This window comes from Somniosus microcephalus, chromosome 14 (genome assembly GCF_052327205.1).
Source record: "Somniosus microcephalus isolate GS21.2 chromosome 14, FLI_Smic_1.0, whole genome shotgun sequence".
Lineage (NCBI taxonomy): Eukaryota > Metazoa > Chordata > Chondrichthyes > Squaliformes > Somniosidae > Somniosus > Somniosus microcephalus.
Window position 1 is genome coordinate 75,559,692 of NC_141000.1, and position 17,887 is coordinate 75,577,578.

The following is a 17,887-nucleotide window of genomic DNA, read 5'->3' on the forward strand; positions in this document are numbered from 1 at the left end:
CTCTATCTCTCCTATGGGCACTGCTGTGATAGCCTTTTTCAATGGCCCGTATTTTCCGATTGCAAGCCTCCCCCAGGCGGAGGCCTGCGATCCGGAAAACCCTGCGCCCTTACCTGAGGGCCCCCAGGATGCACACCATTCTGATGCTGGGCCTCGCCAAACTTGAAGTGCGCAGGGCCCACATATCCCAGGGGTGCATGTAGTTTGCAGCGTCCCTGAGATCACGTGGGCCATGGGGAGCCAGGGAATCTCCCTTCATACATTTGACAGGAAGACCTGTCAAATATATGAATGGAGATCAATCAAAAAACAGTAAAACTTTAAATAATTTTTTTTTAAATCACATTTTTAAAATGACTTGAAATTACAATAAATTAAGTATTTTAAACAAATATTAAATTTTTTGAAAAAAATAATTAAAGTTTTTTACGGGGCTAAAAATAAACTTTTTTTAAAAGTATTTTTAAATAAGAACATAAGAACATAAGAAATAGGAGCAGGAGTAGGCCAATCGGCCCCTCGAGCCTGCTCCGCCATTCAATAAGATCATGGCTGATCTGATCCTAACCGCCAATCTACTATCACAGAACCATCTCCTGAATCTAACAGAATTAGACACACAAAATAGGAGCAGGATCAGGCTACACGGCCCCTGGGCCCGCTCCGCTACCCACAGGGCCATGACCGATCCAAACCTAGACTCATGTCCAAATTCCTGCCCGCTCCCCGTAACCCTTAATTCCCTTTACTTCTAGGAAACTGTCTATTTCTGTTTTAAATTTATGTAATGATGTAGCTTCTACAGCTTTTTGGGGCAGCATATTCCATGGACCTACCACCCTCTGAGTGAAGTAGTTCCTCCTCATCTCAGTTTTGAAAGAGCAGCCCCTTATTCTAAGACTATGCCCCCTAGTTCTAGTTTCACCCATCATCGGGAACATCCTCCCCGCATCCACCCGATCCAACCCCTTCACAATCTTATATGTTTCAATAAGATCGCCTCTCATTCTTCTGAACTCCAATGAGTAGAGTCCCAATCTACCCAACCTCTCCTCATATGTCCATCCCCTCATCCCCGGGATTAACCGAGTGAACCTTCTTTGTACTGACTCGAGAGCAAGTATGTCCTTTCTTAAGTATGGACACCAAAACTGTATGCAGTATTCCAGGTGCGGTCTCACCAATACCTTGTACAACTGAAGCAATACCTCCCTTATTATTATATTCTATCCCCCTAGCAATGAAAGCCAACATTCCATTGGCCTTCTTAATCACTTGCTGCACCTGCATACTAACCTTTTGAGTTTCGTGCACCAGGACCCCCAGATCCCTTTGTACTTCAGTACTTTCCAGTTTCTTGCCATTAAGATAATAACTTGCTCTACGATTTTTCCTGCCAAAGTGCATAACCTCACACTTTCCAGTATTGTATTCCATCTGCCAAATCTCTGCCCACTTACTTAGCCTGTCTATGTCCCCTTGCAGGTTTTTTATGTCCTCCTCACTCACTACTTTCCCCCCCATCTTAGTATCATCTGCAAACTTTGATATGTTACACTTGGTCCCCTCCTCCAAATCGTTAATATAGATTGTAAAGAGTTGGGGACCCAGCACCGACCCCTGCGGAACACCACTAGTTACTGATTGCCAGTCTGAGAATGAACCATTTATCCCAACTCTCTGCCTTCTGTTAGATAGCCAATCCTCTATCCATGCCGGAATATTACCTCCAATCCCGTGATTTTTTATCTTAAGCAATAACCTTTTGTGTGGCACCTTGTCAAATGCCTTTTGGAAGTCTAAATACACTACGTCCACTGGTTCCCCTTTATCCACCCTATATGTTACTTCCTCAAAGAACTCCAGCAAATTTGCCAAACATGACTTCCCCTTCATAAAACCATGCTGACTTTGTCCTATTAAATTATGTTTATCCAAATGTCCTGTTACTGTCTCCTTAATAATGGACTCCAAAATTTTACCTACCACAGATGTTAGGCTAACCGGTCTATAGTTTCCAGCCTTCTGTCTACTGCCCTTTTTAAATAAGGGTGTTACATTAGCAGTTTTCCAGTCTGCCGGGACCTTTGCCGAGTCCAGGGAGTTTTGGAAAATTATTACCAATGCATCCACAATCCCTACCGCCACTTCCCTCAAGACCCTAGGATGTAAGCCATCCGGTCCAGGTGATTTATCCGCCTTGAGTCCCATTATTTTACCGAGTACCACTTCCTTCGTGATTTTGATCGTGTTTAGCTCCTCCCCCCCCTTTAGCCCCCTGTTTGTCCAGTGTTGGGATATTCTTAGTGTCTTCTACTGTAAAGACTGATGTAAAATATTCATTCAGTGTTTTTGCCATCTCCATATTTCCCACCATTAATTTCCCGGTCTCATCCTCTAAGGGACCAACATTTACTTTAGCCACCCTTTTTCTTTTTATATAACTATAAAAACTCTTACTATCTGTTTTTTTATATTTTTTGCTAACTTACTTTTATAATCTATCTTCCCTTTCTTAATGAATCTTTTTGTTATTTTTTGCTGTCTTTTAAAGTTTTCCCAATCCTCTATCCTCCCACTAGATTTGGCTACCTTATATGCCCTTGTTTTTAGTCGAATACTATCCTTAATTTCTTTACTTAGCCACGGATGGCTGTCTTTTCTTTTACACCCTTTTCTTCTCTGGAATATATTTTTTGGAAGCTGTAAAATAACTCCTTAAATGTACACCACTGATCATGTATCGTCTTACCCTTTAATCTATTTTCCCAATCCACTCTAGTCAATTGCGCTCTCACACCTTCATAGTCTCCTTTATTCAAGCTTAGCACGCTTGTTTGAGATCCAACCTTCTCACCCTCTAATTGAATATGGAATTCAACCATGTTATGGTCACTCATTCCAAGGGGATCCTTTACTAGGACATTTTTAATTAATCCTGTCTCGTTACACAGGACCAGATCTAAGGTTGCTTGTCCCCTGGTCGGTTCAGTTACATACTGCTCAAGAAACCCATCCCTAATACACTCAAATGAACTCATCCTCAAGGCAGCCCTGCCCAATTTGATTTGTCCAATTAATATGATAGTTAAAATCCCCCATAATTATAGATGTTCCCTTATTACAAGCCTCAACTATTTCCTGATTGATACTCCGTCTAACAGAGTTGCAACTGTTCGGAGGCCTATAGACTACGCCCACTAGTGTTTTTTTCCCCTTATTATTCCTTATCTCCACCCAAACTGTTTCATTATCCTGATCTTTTGACCCAATATCATTTCTCTGTATTACAGTGATTCCTTCCTTTATTAACATAGCCACCCCACCTCCCCTTCCTTCCTGATCGTTAAATAACCTGGTATGTTTAATTCCCAGGCATTGTCACCCTGCAGCCATGTTTCTGTAATGGCCACAAGATCATACCCATATGTAGTTATTTGTGCCATTAACTCATCTATTTTGTTATGAATGCTACGTGCATTCAGATAGAGAACTTTCAAATATGTTTTGTGACAGTTCCTGCTTTTGCCCTTTTTATTACTTTACCTTTTACTCCATACCTTCTGCCCCTTCCTGACACGCTCTGGTTTTTAATTTCCCCACTGCTACCTAAGTCTATGACCTTCTCTGTTGTCATTTTTATTATTTGCTCTCCAGGAACCTCCCCCCCCCCCCCCCCCCCCCAAACTAGTACCCACCCGTAGGGATCGGAATATCTGAGCTATTGTTAAATGTGTCCTGCTGTATGACACACAATAACTGCTATTATATAGATTATATCACCCGGTGATTGCACAATCTGGCCATCGGGTTCCCACAAATTGATCACCATGCTTACTGAAAAAAATTTTCATCCAATTTTTTTTCTCTCTTACTCAAATATTCCAAATAAGTGTTTAAATAAAATTAAAAGAAAACAGAATGGCACTGTTAGCTTAAACTGGTCTGTGCTCTCCACCTGCTACCATATGGTCTCTCATAGAGTGAGTGTGCTGCACCAATTCTCCTCAGCTCACACTACCCAGCTTCTTTGCACAGCTGTATTTTGGGTGACTTAAGAACATAAGAAATAGGAGCAGGAGTAGGCCATTTGACCTTTCGAGCCTGCTCCGCCATTCAGTGAGATCATGGCTGATCTTCTGCCTCAACTCCATTCACCAGCCCTATCGCCATATCCCTTGATGCATTTACTAGTCAGAAATCTATAGACTTCTGTTTTGAATATACCCAAAGACTGAGCCTCCACAGCCCTCTGGGGTAGAGAATTCCAAAGATTCACCACCCTCTGTGTGAAGAAATTTCTTCTCATCTCAGTCCTGAATGGCCTACCCTTTATCCTGAGGCTCCTGGTTCTAGACTCCCCAGCCAAGGGGAACATTCTCCCAGCATCCACCCGATTAAGCCCTGTAATAATTTTGTATGCTTCAATGAGATCCCCTCTCATTCATTCTTCTGAATTCAAGAGAATACAGGCCTAGTTTACTCAATCTCTTATACGACAGTTCCGCCATCCCAGGAATCAATCTCGTGAACCTTCGTTGCACTCCCTCTATGGCAAGTATATCCTTCCTTAGGTAAGGAGACCAAAATTGTACACAGTACTCCAGGTGTGGTCTCACCAAGGCCCTATATAATTGAAGTAAGACTTCTTTACTCAAATCCTCTTGTAATGAAGGCCAGCATACCATTTGCCTTCCTAATGGCTTGCTGCACCTGCACATTCACTTTCAGTGACTCATGTACAAGGACACCCAGGTCCCTTTGAGCATCTGCATTCCCCAATCTTTCACCATCTAGGAAATACTCTGCCTTTCTGTTTTTTCTACCAAAGTGGATAACTTCACCTTTATCCACATTATATTCCATCTGCCATGTTCTCGCCCACTCACTGAGCCTGTTGAGATCCCCCTGAAGCCTCTTCACAACTGACACTGCCACCTAGCTTTGTATCATCAGCAAATTTGGAAATGTTACATTTAGTCCCCTCATCCAAATCATTGATATAGATTGTGAATAGCTGGGGCCCAAGCACCGATCCTTGCGGTACCCCACTAGTCAGAGCCTGCCATCCTGAAAAAGACCCGTTTATCCCTACTCTGTTTTCTGTCTGTTAACCAATTCTCAATCCATGCTAGTATATTACCCCCAATTCCATGTGCCCTAATTTTGTTCACCAACCTCTTGTGTGGGACCTTATCGAAGGGCTTCTGAAAATCCAAATACACCACATCTACCAGTTCCCCTTTGTCTACTCCACTAGTTACATCCTCAAAGAACTCCAATAGGTTTGTGAACAGGATTTCCCTTTCATAAACTTTCTGCGGGTAATTCGCTACCATTCTGCACACCTCAGAGTTAACAATCTAGTCCTTTGCCTCCAAACAGGCTGGTCTCCTGACCATATTCAGGTTGGTTAAGCCCCTTCCCCTGCATTATGCCACCAGCACCCACTGTAGCTAACTACACTGATCTTGCATTAGTTTGACAGTTTTCCAGCCCCAGTCTGTTCCCTGTTAACTACAGATGCATTACACTGCAATGATGCTAACACTCCTACTTCTTTTTCACCCTTCCAAAGCTGTCACCTTTTCCACACCTTGGCCAAAGATACATATTTTGCCCCCAAAATAACTTGAATGCAACCATTCCTGCACTCTAGAAACTGATCTCCTAACACCAGGTGTGGGTGGACAGGCATCAGACCATACCCAAATCAGGCAAGCCTTCCATTTTCCACTTGTTCACAGTGACCAGGTGAATGTACTATGCCAAATTTTGTGAAAGAAAAGCTGCTACACAGAACCAACAATCCTGTGTCTCAAGGTAACATTCAGATTTCCCCACAGCACCTTGGACTCCCTTTCAGACCAGAGATTACTCGCTTTGTGCCTTACCTTATTGCACTTAAACATGTAGCATCCCTAACTTTCCTCCTGTGACAGGCTGGGCTGTACAGTCGCTGATTCACAAGGATGCCAATTGATCACTCAGTTTGGCAAATCACCTGCCAGTCAAACTGGGTGGAAGCTCTTTGTTCCCATCCATTCATCAGCTGTCCAGTATTGGTAAGTCACAAAATGACTTGCTTGCTCAGCCATCTGACTTGCTCTCGTCAAGCAGCCATACCCTTGCCAACTTCCAGAAAATGATCTTTTAATATCAACGCTCTAATTTCTTCAAAAAAAAAATCTCATTCTAACCACAGTTTTGAAACATGATTCATGTCTATTGCCAGTTATTTGTAACTGCGATTCTGAGTTTTCTGTAACATTTTCAGTTTATACCTATACACTTCACAGAATCACAGAAACCCCACAGTGCAGATAGAGGCCATTTCGGCCCATCGAGCCTGCACCGACACATATCCCACCCTATCCCCGTAACCCCACGTATTTAATCCCCCTAACACTAAGGGTCAATTTATCATAGCCAATCATCCTAACCCGCACATCTTTGGACTGTGGGAGGAAACCGGAGCACCCGGAGGAAACCCACGTTTTGGTGTGAGATTAGAACTATTTAGGATTGTGCATTTCACAGTATTGTAGTCCATGTAGAATTTGGTGTTAACTTGAGAGAATGCAGTAAGAGCTTTCCAACTGAGTGATGGTAGCAGCTTTCCTGCCCAAATTCCAATGTCCCATTCGAGTTGACTAGCTGACAATCCAAATGTGCTTACGAAGCTGTCTGTCATCCTCTTTCTTAAAATTTGGAATGAGTTTAGGTTTAATAGTTATTTTGTGCTGTTGCTGATTTTCTTCCTCTTCATGCTTGAGTCATACTTCCCTATCTTCTGCTTCCTTTTCAATTTTGTTTAAGCCCTTCTAAGAACATGTGCGTAGGCTGTTTCCTACCTCCTGCTGTCAGACCAGTCAATTCTACTCTCCATCTGTCTTTTTCTGGGCTCTTGTAGTTCAGGTCACTGCTGTTTACTATTAGTGGTTTACTTTAATTGACTTGTTTGGTTTGTGACTGATATTCATCGCACCTCTCCCAACAATTGTTATGGTTCGGGTATTTTTAATTTGTAATTCCAGTTTAGTGAAGGCTTGCTGTGCCTTTTTTTTATTCCAGCACTTTTAGTTTGTGTTCACAGCAAAATAGCAGCTTACATAAACAGACTTGAGTCAGCCGTGCCTCAGTGGGTAGCACTCTCGCCTGAGTCAGAAGGTCATGGGTTCAAGTCCCACTCCAGAGACTTGAGCACAAAATCTAGCCTGACTATCGAGTGCAGTACTGAAGGAGTGCTGCACTGTCGGAGGTGCCGTCTTTCGGATGAGACATTAAACTGAGGCCCCATCTGCTCTCTCAGGTGGACGTCAAAGGTCCCAGGGCACTATTTTGAAGAAGAGCAGGGGAGTTATCCCTGGTGTCCTGGCCAATATTTATCCCTCATTCAACATCACAAAAAGCAGATTATCTGGTCATTATCACATTGCTGTTTATGGGAGCTTGCTGTGTGCAAATTGGCTGCCGCGTTTCCTACATTACAACAGTGACCCCACTTCAAGAGTACTTCATTGGCTGTAAAGCGCTTCAAGACATCCTGAGGACATGAAAGACGCTATATAAATGCAAGTCTTTTTCTTTTTTCTTTGAGTCTCCAAAGCTTTCTCCCTTATGTTTGTCAGGAATGAGGAATACATGACGGGATAGTTGCCACTTAATTCTAGTAGATCACGCTGGAGGCCAATTCTAAGTCCACCACATTCTCCTATCTACTCTGAAAAATGATAACTGCCACACTCACAGACCATTACGCTCAAGCTACAACTAGGAGTCCAATTTATGTACAATTGCGATGCGCAGAAAGATAAAGATAGAAACTAGCAGTACAATACTTGACTTAAACAAATGTAAACCATTTCAAAATGAGAAAGGAGATGGTCTCACATCCTTGTAGTATTTTTCTGTAGCTTTTGGCAAAGTATCTTGATTGAATTTATATGGGACATGACTTGTGTGGAATCCTTCTTGGCCAAGTTGTGTGGTTTAGGCAGTGCAAAGCAAGGAATTGAAAACCATGCGATGAACCACAAATTATATTTGATCTAAATACTTGAGCACATAATACAGGAAACTTTGTGCTATCCGGCACCGACGGGACCGAGCTGTTGCCGTTCCCTCAAAACTGCCAGACACTCCAGCTCTAATGTTGAAGCATACGGAGGTTTTCATCTCCGTATCTGACAACAAACACTGTTGCTTAGCAACAGCTTCTAAACAGTCGGCTGCAGCTGCAAGCGTCTCTAGCTGAAGCTGTTGCTATAGCTACAGACCTTGCAGTGCCTGACTGGGGGGAAAAAAAAGCAACGAAAAGAAAAAAAATGGCTCCTGATTTTTGCCGGTGGCTCGAGCTTGCAGGACATTTAGCCTCCGGATAACACAAAGTTTCCTGTACCAGGGACTTGAGCACGTAAATCTAGGTTGACACTCCAGTGCAGTGCTGAAGGAGTGCTGCACTGTCGGAGGTGCCGTCTTTCAGATGAGACGTTAAACCGAGGCCCCGTCCACTCTCTCAGGTGGACGTAAAAGATCCCATGGCACTATTTCGAAGAAGAGCAGGGGAGTTATCCCCGGTGTCCTGGCCAATATTTATCCCTCAATCAACATAACAAAAACAGTTTATCTGGTCATTATCACATTGCTGTTTGTGGGAGCTTGCTGTGTGCAAATTGGCTGCCACCTTTCTCGCATTACAACAGTGACTACACTCCAAAAGTACTTCATTGGCTGTAAAGTGCTTTGAGTCCGGTGGTTGTGAAAGGCACTATATAAATGCAAGTCTTTTTTTTCCTAAAGACAGAGCTCCACATTGTCTGTGCGCTGTTGACATCTGACCATTAAAATCACATCTTGTCCTGTTCTTGATGGTTTTAAACAGCATACATTACGAACTTCTCTCAGAAGAAAGCTCCCTAATGGTTCACCCATTTAAGCTGTATGAATTTGTATGTAAACTTTCAGACTTTTAACACTTGCAAGCAATTGAAATCACACTTTTGAAGAATGAACAAGAGCTGGTGTTTGGATATCAATTAACCCATGTCCCTCAGAGGACATTACGATTATTTCCATGGTGTTCTGCTCCCTCTGCGCATGCCCACTCATCCAGTCGCGCATGCGCAGTACCAAGTGGTGCACTCTTTCCACTGCTCCCTGCGGAGAAGGTTGGGATCAAAGCGGGGGGAGCTCGGGGAAGAGGGGAGCAAGGAGCTCGGAGATGGTCAGGAACTTGGTGGTGGGGGTGGAAGAAGGTCAGAAGCTTGTTGGGGAGGAGCACAGTGGGGACGGGGTTTAGGGGGGGGGGGTGGAGAATGTGATCCAAGTCTAAAGGGGAAGGGGATGAGGGCAAGAACGTGATCCAGATGGAAAGATAGATCATGTTCTCCTGCCCTCTGTTAAGCCTGGATTATGTTCTTTCACCTGCACCTCGTTCTCCCACTCCATTTCTCCCCCCCCCCCCCCCCCCCCCCCCCAAGACTGCAGCGGTTCAAGATGGCAGCTCACTACCACCTTCTCAAGGGCAACTAGGGATGGGCAATAAATAAATGAATTTTTTTAAATGAGAGAGTATTCTGTGTTGGTCCTATAACATGCATAATATTACATTAATGTGTTATTTACCAGACTCAACTATTCCAATGTTCTCCTGGCCAACCTCCCATCTTGCACCCTCAATGAACTTGAGCTCATCCAAAACTCTGCTGCATGTATCCTAACACTCAGCAAGTCTCATTCACCCATCAGCCCTGTGCTCGTTGACCTACATTGGCTCATGGTCCACCAACAATGTTCCCACTAAGCTACGCCACACGCAGCTGACTGGAGGTCCTGCACAGGCCACTTACCGGCTTTTGAATGGGAGATTATGCGCATGCATGAAATTGTGAATGGTCCCCGTAGTCAAAAAAAAATAAAAAATGTAGGGGGTAGCATTGTCCACCAATACCTTGATTTTTAAAATTCTCATCCTCATTTTAAAATCCCTCCAGGGCCTCACCCCTTCCTATCTGAACTTGGCAGTGTGAGTGCTTCTAACCTGGGAGTATGAGCCCTGTCTGTTCTCTGAAAGCAGTAGTGTTAGTACTGTGAGCTCTGGAGCCTGCCTGTCACAATGAATGGATCAAATTACACATTACAAAGATCTTGCTTGCTCTCCAGCAGGCAGGATCAACTTACGCACTCCAGACAAACTGTTGGGTGTGTCTTGTCCTTCAAGGGGACCAATCAGAAATCTGGTGTTGCAAATAGACACGACCCTCAGGATGAACAATTTGATTGGTATCTAGAACCAAGCTTCTACATCTTGGCTACTTTACATGTAAACAACTGGACCTGTGGCTCATAGACACATGAGTTGTGGTCTCTATTCTACATTTAGTAAGGAAAGATAGCTTCCACTTTATTTCAAAACAGTAAAACATAAAATTACAGAAATTTCCCATTTGATGCAGGGTGAGGAGTTTGCTTTCATCACGGGATCCTCCACAGAAAGCTGAATAATTTTTTATGTTAAAGATGTGTGTATGACGGGCATACATGCACAACTTAAATTGAGTTAGTTTTACTATCTAGCATAGGAGAACATAACAGCAATTTGGGAGGGCAGCATTAGCAGGGTTTTGGTTGTAAGTCTGGCCAGCTTTGGATTTTGTACTCTGGAGAAACCTTAAACCACGGGTCTCAAAATTACTTATTTGTAACCAGAGGATTTGTGCTGTTAGTAGCAGTTTATGTAAGTTACATTTTAGGATTAATCTTTTGGCCAGAGTATCTGGGTATATGACTAGCTAATTGCTGTTATATATCTCTCAACAGGACTTCTGTGTTTTCCTCAGGAGAGCTGTGTAGCATTAATAAAGTTTGTTGTAAAACAGGGCAATAAATTAAGTAGTGATCGAGGCTGCAGTGGTCTCATTGTACTCATGGACTAGTGAACCCTTTTTCTTTCTTCAGCTGTGGTATCCAGATTGCCTTTGAATGTTGTCACTGAATCGAACTTCCAGCCTTGGAAATGAAATCAAACTGTTTGATTGGGAAGATCATTGTGATTGCAATAAGGTACCATATTGGTGTGTCCTTTTGCTCAGAATAGTTAAGCCTCCACACACTGTCAGACTTTCTGATATGAATTGGAGTAGTCAAACTTTGTGGGTGGAACAGAGTCCGATACAAGTGAAAAAATGGACCCAGAACTACTTATCCCTTGTTTTTTGGTTCTCTATTGCAGTAACTTCACTGGCATGTGTTTGATTATTGTATTGGCCTAACCACAAAGTCGCTCACTTATACTTTATAGAAAATGTCTGTGCTTTATTTTTCAAGGGGTAGGTAATGCACAGAGAATATATAGGTTGGAATACAGTTTGATGTATTGAAAGGCCATTTAGCATTTTAACATCCAAACTACTGCTTTTGAAACCACTTTCTGCAAGGTGATTTTTAGCTTCTCCAAGCTGTATAACTAACAATGAAATACTAATATGATTTGTTTCTGCAGTTCTTTAACTTTGGGTGTAATTTTAGGTCATTCTGCAGCCCAGTAAATTGAGGCAATGGAACTGCAATCCCCTCACGTTAACCACTGTGCTGATTGAGGAATAGCTTGATTAATGCAAGAGGCCTGTTTTTTTTCTATCATTAATCTGTACTTTCTCCCATTTTTCAATGCAGGAGTCAAAGTTTAAAGAGACTGGAGTAATTACCCCAGAGGAGGTGAGTGTGTTTAAATAAGTTATTTACATGTTAAAGGAGGAAGTAATCTGTGCATTTGATTCAGGTAGATGATCTTGTCTTTAATAGCAATGTCAATGCTAAGTAAAGAACAGACTGAGCCTTGGCAGTCTCTGATTCAAGCTGTTTCAAATTTAGATGATTATGATATTTTTGGTGTAAATGCTCAACATAAATCTCATCTTCTGTGCCCAAAACGTTGCTGTCATATTAGATAGGATAACAAGTTTGTTGCCATAAACTGGCCTCAGGAAAATAAGTCCCTTTTTTTCAGCTGTAGCTAAAACTAACTCCAATTCTAAGCGGTTTTACAGAATTGTGGACTAAGCCTTGGATTAAAAAAAAATTCTTCTTTCAGTATAAATGTGATTGTGAAAATACACCTGGAAAGCTTGTTGCAGTGGACTATTGCATATATATAAAAACTAGCTGAAGTGCCCGGCGGTGCCGAGGCTTTTTCGAGGGCATGTTGTTGTTGGAAGAGAGAGAGAGAGCGACTAGGGGGAAGAGAGAGAGCGACTGGGGGGAAGAGAGAGAGCGACTGGGGGGGAAGAGAGAGAGCGACTGGGGGGGAAGAGAGAGAGCGACTGGGGGGGAAGAGAGAGAGCGACTGGGGGGGAAGAGGAGAGAGAGCGACTGGGGGGGAAGAGAGAGAGCGACTGGGGGGGAAGAGAGAGAGCGACTGGGGGGGAAGAGAGAGAGCGACTGGGGGGAAGAGAGAGAGCGACTGGGGGGGGAAGAGAGAGAGCGACTGGGGGGGAAGAGAGAGAGCGACTGGGGGGGAAGAGAGAGAGCGACTGGGGGGGAAGAGAGAGAGCGACTGGGGGGGAAGAGAGAGAGCGACTGGGGGGGAAGAGAGAGAGCGACTGGGGGGGAAGAGAGAGAGCGACTGGGGGGGAAGAGAGAGAGCGACTGGGGGGGAAGAGAGAGAGCGACTGGGGGGGAAGAGAGAGAGCGACTGGGGGGGAAGAGAGAGAGCGACTGGGGGGGAAGAGAGAGAGCGACTGGGGGGGAAGAGAGAGAGCGACTGGGGGGGAAGAGAGAGAGCGACTGGGGGGGAAGAGAGAGAGCGACTGGGGGGGAAGAGAGAGAGCGACTGGGGGGGAAGAGAGAGAGCGACTGGGGGGGAAGAGAGAGAGCGACTGGGGGGGAAGAGAGAGAGCGACTGGGGGGGAAGAGAGAGAGCGACTGGGGGGGAAGAGAGAGAGCGACTGGGGGGGAAGAGAGAGAGCGACTGGGGGGGAAGAGAGAGAGCGACTGGGGGGGAAGAGAGAGAGCGACTGGGGGGGAAGAGAGAGAGCGACTGGGGGGGAAGAGAGAGAGCGACTGGGGGGGAAGAGAGAGAGCGACTGGGGGGGAAGAGAGAGAGCGACTGGGGGGGAAGAGAGAGAGCGACTGGGGGGGAAGAGAGAGAGCGACTGGGGGGGAAGAGAGAGAGCGACTGGGGGGGAAGAGAGAGAGCGACTGGGGGGGAAGAGAGAGAGCGACTGGGGGGGAAGAGAGAGAGCGACTGGGGGGGAAGAGAGAGAGCGACTGGGGGGGAAGAGAGAGAGCGACTGGGGGGAAGAGAGAGAGCGACTGGGGGGGAAGAGAGAGAGCGACTGGGGGGGAAGAGAGAGAGCGACTGGGGGGGAAGAGAGAGAGCGACTGGGGGGGAAGAGAGAGAGCGACTGGGGGGGAAGAGAGAGAGCGACTGGGGGGGAAGAGAGAGAGCGACTGGGGGGGAAGAGAGAGAGCGACTGGGGGGGAAGAGAGAGAGCGACTGGGGGGGAAGAGAGAGAGCGACTGGGGGGGAAGAGAGAGAGCGACTGGGGGGGAAGAGAGAGAGCGACTGGGGGGGAAGAGAGAGAGCGACTGGGGGGGAAGAGAGAGAGCGACTGGGGGGGAAGAGAGAGAGCGACTGGGGGGGAAGAGAGAGAGCGACTGGGGGGGAAGAGAGAGAGCGACTGGGGGGGAAGAGAGAGAGCGACTGGGGGGGAAGAGAGAGAGCGACTGGGGGGGAAGAGAGAGAGCGACTGGGGGGGAAGAGAGAGAGCGACTGGGGGGGAAGAGAGAGAGCGACTGGGGGGGAAGAGAGAGAGCGACTGGGGGGGAAGAGAGAGAGCGACTGGGGGGGAAGAGAGAGAGCGACTGGGGGGGAAGAGAGAGAGCGACTGGGGGGGAAGAGAGAGAGCGACTGGGGGGGAAGAGAGAGAGCGACTGGGGGGGAAGAGAGAGAGCGACTGGGGGGGAAGAGAGAGAGCGACTGGGGGGGAAGAGAGAGAGCGACTGGGGGGGAAGAGAGAGAGCGACTGGGGGGGAAGAGAGAGAGCGACTGGGGGGGAAGAGAGAGAGCGACTGGGGGGGAAGAGAGAGAGCGACTGGGGGGGAAGAGAGAGAGCGACTGGGGGGGAAGAGAGAGAGCGACTGGGGGGGAAGAGAGAGAGCGACTGGGGGGGAAGAGAGAGAGCGACTGGGGGGGAAGAGAGAGAGCGACTGGGGGGGAAGAGAGAGAGCGACTGGGGGGAAGAGAGAGAGCGACTGGGGAAGGAAGGGGGGGGGAGGGGGGAAGGGAGGGAGGGGGGAGGGGGGAAGGGAGGGAGGGGGAAGGGAGGGCGGGGCGGGGAGGGGGGGAGGGCGGGGAAGGGAGGGCGGGGGGAGGGGAGGGGGGAAGGAAGGGAGGGAGGGAAGGGAGGGGAGGGGAGGGGGGATGGGGAGGGGAGGGGGGATGGAGGGCGGGGGGGAGGGAGGGGAGGGCGGGCAGGGGGCGCCGCGCCCCCCCTCCCCCCCGAGGTGAAGACCGCCGATTGCGCGCGCAGCAGGAGCTGAGACGCGGCGTCTCTCTCGGCCGGCGGGCCCGGTTGCCAGGGCAACCGTGACGCTGACCAAGCCAGAGAGAGAGGCGCCGCGTCTCAGCTGCTCATGCTGCGCGCGAGGCCCCCCCCCCCCCCCCGAGGGTCGCGCCCCCCCCCCCCCCCGGAGGGTCGCGGCCGCCCCCCCCCTCCCCCCGAGGTGAAGACCGCCGATTGCGGCTGTGCGAGACGTCCGGCGGGCCCGGTTGCCAGGGTAACGCTGGACGCTCAGCAAGCCCCGGCAGAGAGAGACGTCTCAGCTCCTGCTGCGCGCGCACCCTAGCGGCGCTGGGCTGAGGCTCGGCCCTCCAGCCTTCGAGTGGGGCCGGGAGGTGCCTAGCTCGGGCGTGGGTGCGGAGGAGACGCCGAGGCTTCTAGGCCTACCTGGAAAAACGGGGAAAGGTAGGAAAATTAATGAGATTAGATAAGTTAATTACTTTCTAAATCATTTTTTTTAAAAACAATATGTGTTTTAAAAGCAACGTTTTTTTTTAAGACGCAGAAAGCGGGGAAAAAGAAAGGAAAAGTTTGGAATCAAGAAGGCGGCGACTCACCTCGGTTCAGAACGATAAAGCCCGGCCACACGCGCACCGATTGGCCCGGCGGCACACGCCAGCAACCCGGCGTACGATTGGTCGAGCTCGAGGTCACTCTGTCGCTAATGAGCGGATAATGAGATGCTAATGAGCGGTATGTTGAAGGTTTTTGGGATACCGCGGGCGCAATTTTAGCCCGGCCGAAACGTAAATACGCTTACAACCGTCTCGGAAGCGTAAGCTTTCTTTGGAGGTAACGCGCGCGTAGGTACGCCCTGTAACTTTCGAGTGCATACCCGCAACGCACACGCGATGACAGATAGACAGAAAGACAGATAGACAGAATGACAGAAGTACCGATTTATATATATAGATAGATTCATCAAAAAAGGGAATGGTGCCAGAGGACTGGAGGAGAGCTAATGTTATTCCTAAATTTAAAAAGGGAGATAGAACAAGTTCAGGGAACTATAGACTAATTAGCTTAACATCGGTGGTAGGAAAGATAATGGAATCTTTACTCAAAGATGTAATAGAAAAACATCTAGAAACCGAAAATATAGTCGGCACGGATTTCAAAAGGGAATGTCATGTTTGGCCAACCTTATTGAATTCTTTGAAGAAGTAACAGAAAGATTAGACAAGGTTGATGTAGTAGATGTAATATATTTTGATTTTCAAAAGGCCTTTGATAAGGTACTGCATAGTAGACTCATGACTAAGGTCAGAGCGCCTGGCATTAGAGCAAAGGTAGCAGAATGGATAGCAAGCAGGTTACAAAACAGAGAGTAGGTAGTTACTCAGACTGGAAAAAGGAGAGAAGTGGTGATCCACAAGGATAGCTGCTGGGACCACTGTTGTTCACCATTTACGTAAACGATTTGGACTCTGGAATCGGAAGTACAATTTCAAAATTTGCAAATAACACCAAATGGGTGTAGTTAATACAAAGGAAGAATGCGACAAAATACAAGAAGACATTAATGAAATTGGCAAATTAATTTCCATATAGGCAAGTGTGAGGTGGTGCACTTTAGTAGGAAGAATAAGGAGGCCACATATTGCATGGATAATAAGAATCTAAATAGGGTAGAGGAGCAAAGGGATCTGGGAATATAGATGCACAAATCACTAAAAGTAGTGACGCAGGTTAATAAGGCCATTGGGTTTTTAAAAGATGGCCTGCTTCTGTGCCATAAATTTCTATGATTCTATGATTTTAAAAAAGCAAACCAAGCACTGGGATTAATTTCTAGAGGGATAGTATTGAAAAGCAGAGAAGTTATGTTACTTAAGAACATAAGAAATAGGAGCAGGAGTAGGCCATTCGGCCCTTTGAGTCTGCTCCACCATTCAATAAGATCATGGCTGATCTTCTACCTCAACTCCACCTTCCTGCACTGTCCCCATATTCCCTTAGTATCCAACAATCTATCGATCTCTGTCTTGAATATATTCCAACAACTGAGCATCCACAGCCCTCTGAGGTAGAGAATTCCAAGGGGGAGAAATTCAGTAGCGCCCAGGAAAGTGCGCTAACTTTTGAGAAGTTGGAAATTTAGCGCCAGGCGCTAATCAATCTCGCTGCCCGCTAAATTCAGTCTCAGCATTCAAAGAATGCAGTGGAGCACTAAATCAGGCACTAATGGTGTAGGTGAGTGGCGTTAGGCTCCAACCGATAACGAATATGAGGTGTTGTGTAATCGGACGTCAGCACTGGCGCAGGTGCCTTCTAGCCATTAAAGGGGAGGGTCACTGGAGTCTGCACACCAGCCCCTAATGATTCGGGGAGTGCAGAACGGCGATATGCTGGGAGATGAAATGCAAAGTGCTTTGACGACCCGCAACACTCTGGAGATTAAGCAGTCTTTATTTGGCTGCAGATACATCCTGCGCTCTCTGCCACTCATAATTGACCTTTGGAACGGAAGTTCCTTGACAGCTGGGGCGCATCCCTTTGTGCAGCTGCCAGCCGGCTGGCTCACACCTCCACTCCCTGGCGCTGTCGGCACGAGGCGGTAAGGCAGGGGGCGCTACTGAAGTTTGCAGATTGGGCGCCCAGCGAGCGGTGCACACTCACTGACGTCATGAGCTACATGGCAAAAGGGACCAAGATGCTAACTGTTATTGCCCGCGCTACAGGGCCAGTGAAATTGCTGTGCAGCCTGGGACTCACCCCGCCACGGTGCTACTGCCTGAGTGCCCCGTTAGCGCCCCCGCCAGGTGCTAACTGGGGGTGCTAACCTACTGAATTTCACTCCCATAGATTCACAACCGTTTGAGTGAAGTATTTTCTCCTCATCTCAGTCCTAAATGGCTGAATCCTTATTCTGAAACTGTGACTCCTAGTTCTAGACTCCCCAGCAAGGGGAAGCATCCTTCCAGATTCTACCTTGTCAAGCCCCTTAAGAATTTGATACGTTGCAATGAGATCACCTCTCATTCTTCTAAACTCTAGGGAATATAGGCCTACTCAATCTCTCCTCATAGGACAATCCCCCGCCTCCCCATTATAGGAATCAGTCTAGTGAACCTTTGTTGCACTCCCTCTAAGGCATGTATATCCTTCCTTGAGTAAAGGAGACCAAAGGTTAAGTTAAACTTGTGGAGAGCCTTGGTTAGACCACATTTAGAGCACTCTGAACAGTTCTGGTCTCCATATTATAAAAAGGATATAGAGGCATTGGAGAAGGTGCAAAAAACATTCACAAGGATGACAGATCTGAGAGGTTATCATTATCCAGAAAGACTGAACAGACTGGGGCTCTTTTCTCTAGAAAAGAG

The 17,887-nt window shown here is 46.8% G+C and overlaps 1 protein-coding gene across 2 annotated transcripts in view; it reads left to right on the forward strand.

The window, feature by feature from the left end:
• atg3 (autophagy related 3) overlaps positions 1 to 17,887 on the forward strand; it is a 76,106-nt gene that overhangs the window by 18,881 nt on the left and 39,338 nt on the right. Inside the window, exons 2-3 of one of the 2 annotated variants that reach the window (XM_086006705.1) lie at positions 10,960 to 11,064; positions 11,677 to 11,718. In XM_086006705.1, coding sequence (XP_085862831.1) covers positions 10,984 to 11,064; positions 11,677 to 11,718 — 123 coding nt within the window. In that variant the 5' untranslated portion in view covers positions 10,960 to 10,983. The remainder of the gene's footprint in view (positions 1 to 10,959; positions 11,065 to 11,676; positions 11,719 to 17,887) is intronic. The other variant, XM_086006706.1, reaches the window with a different exon arrangement.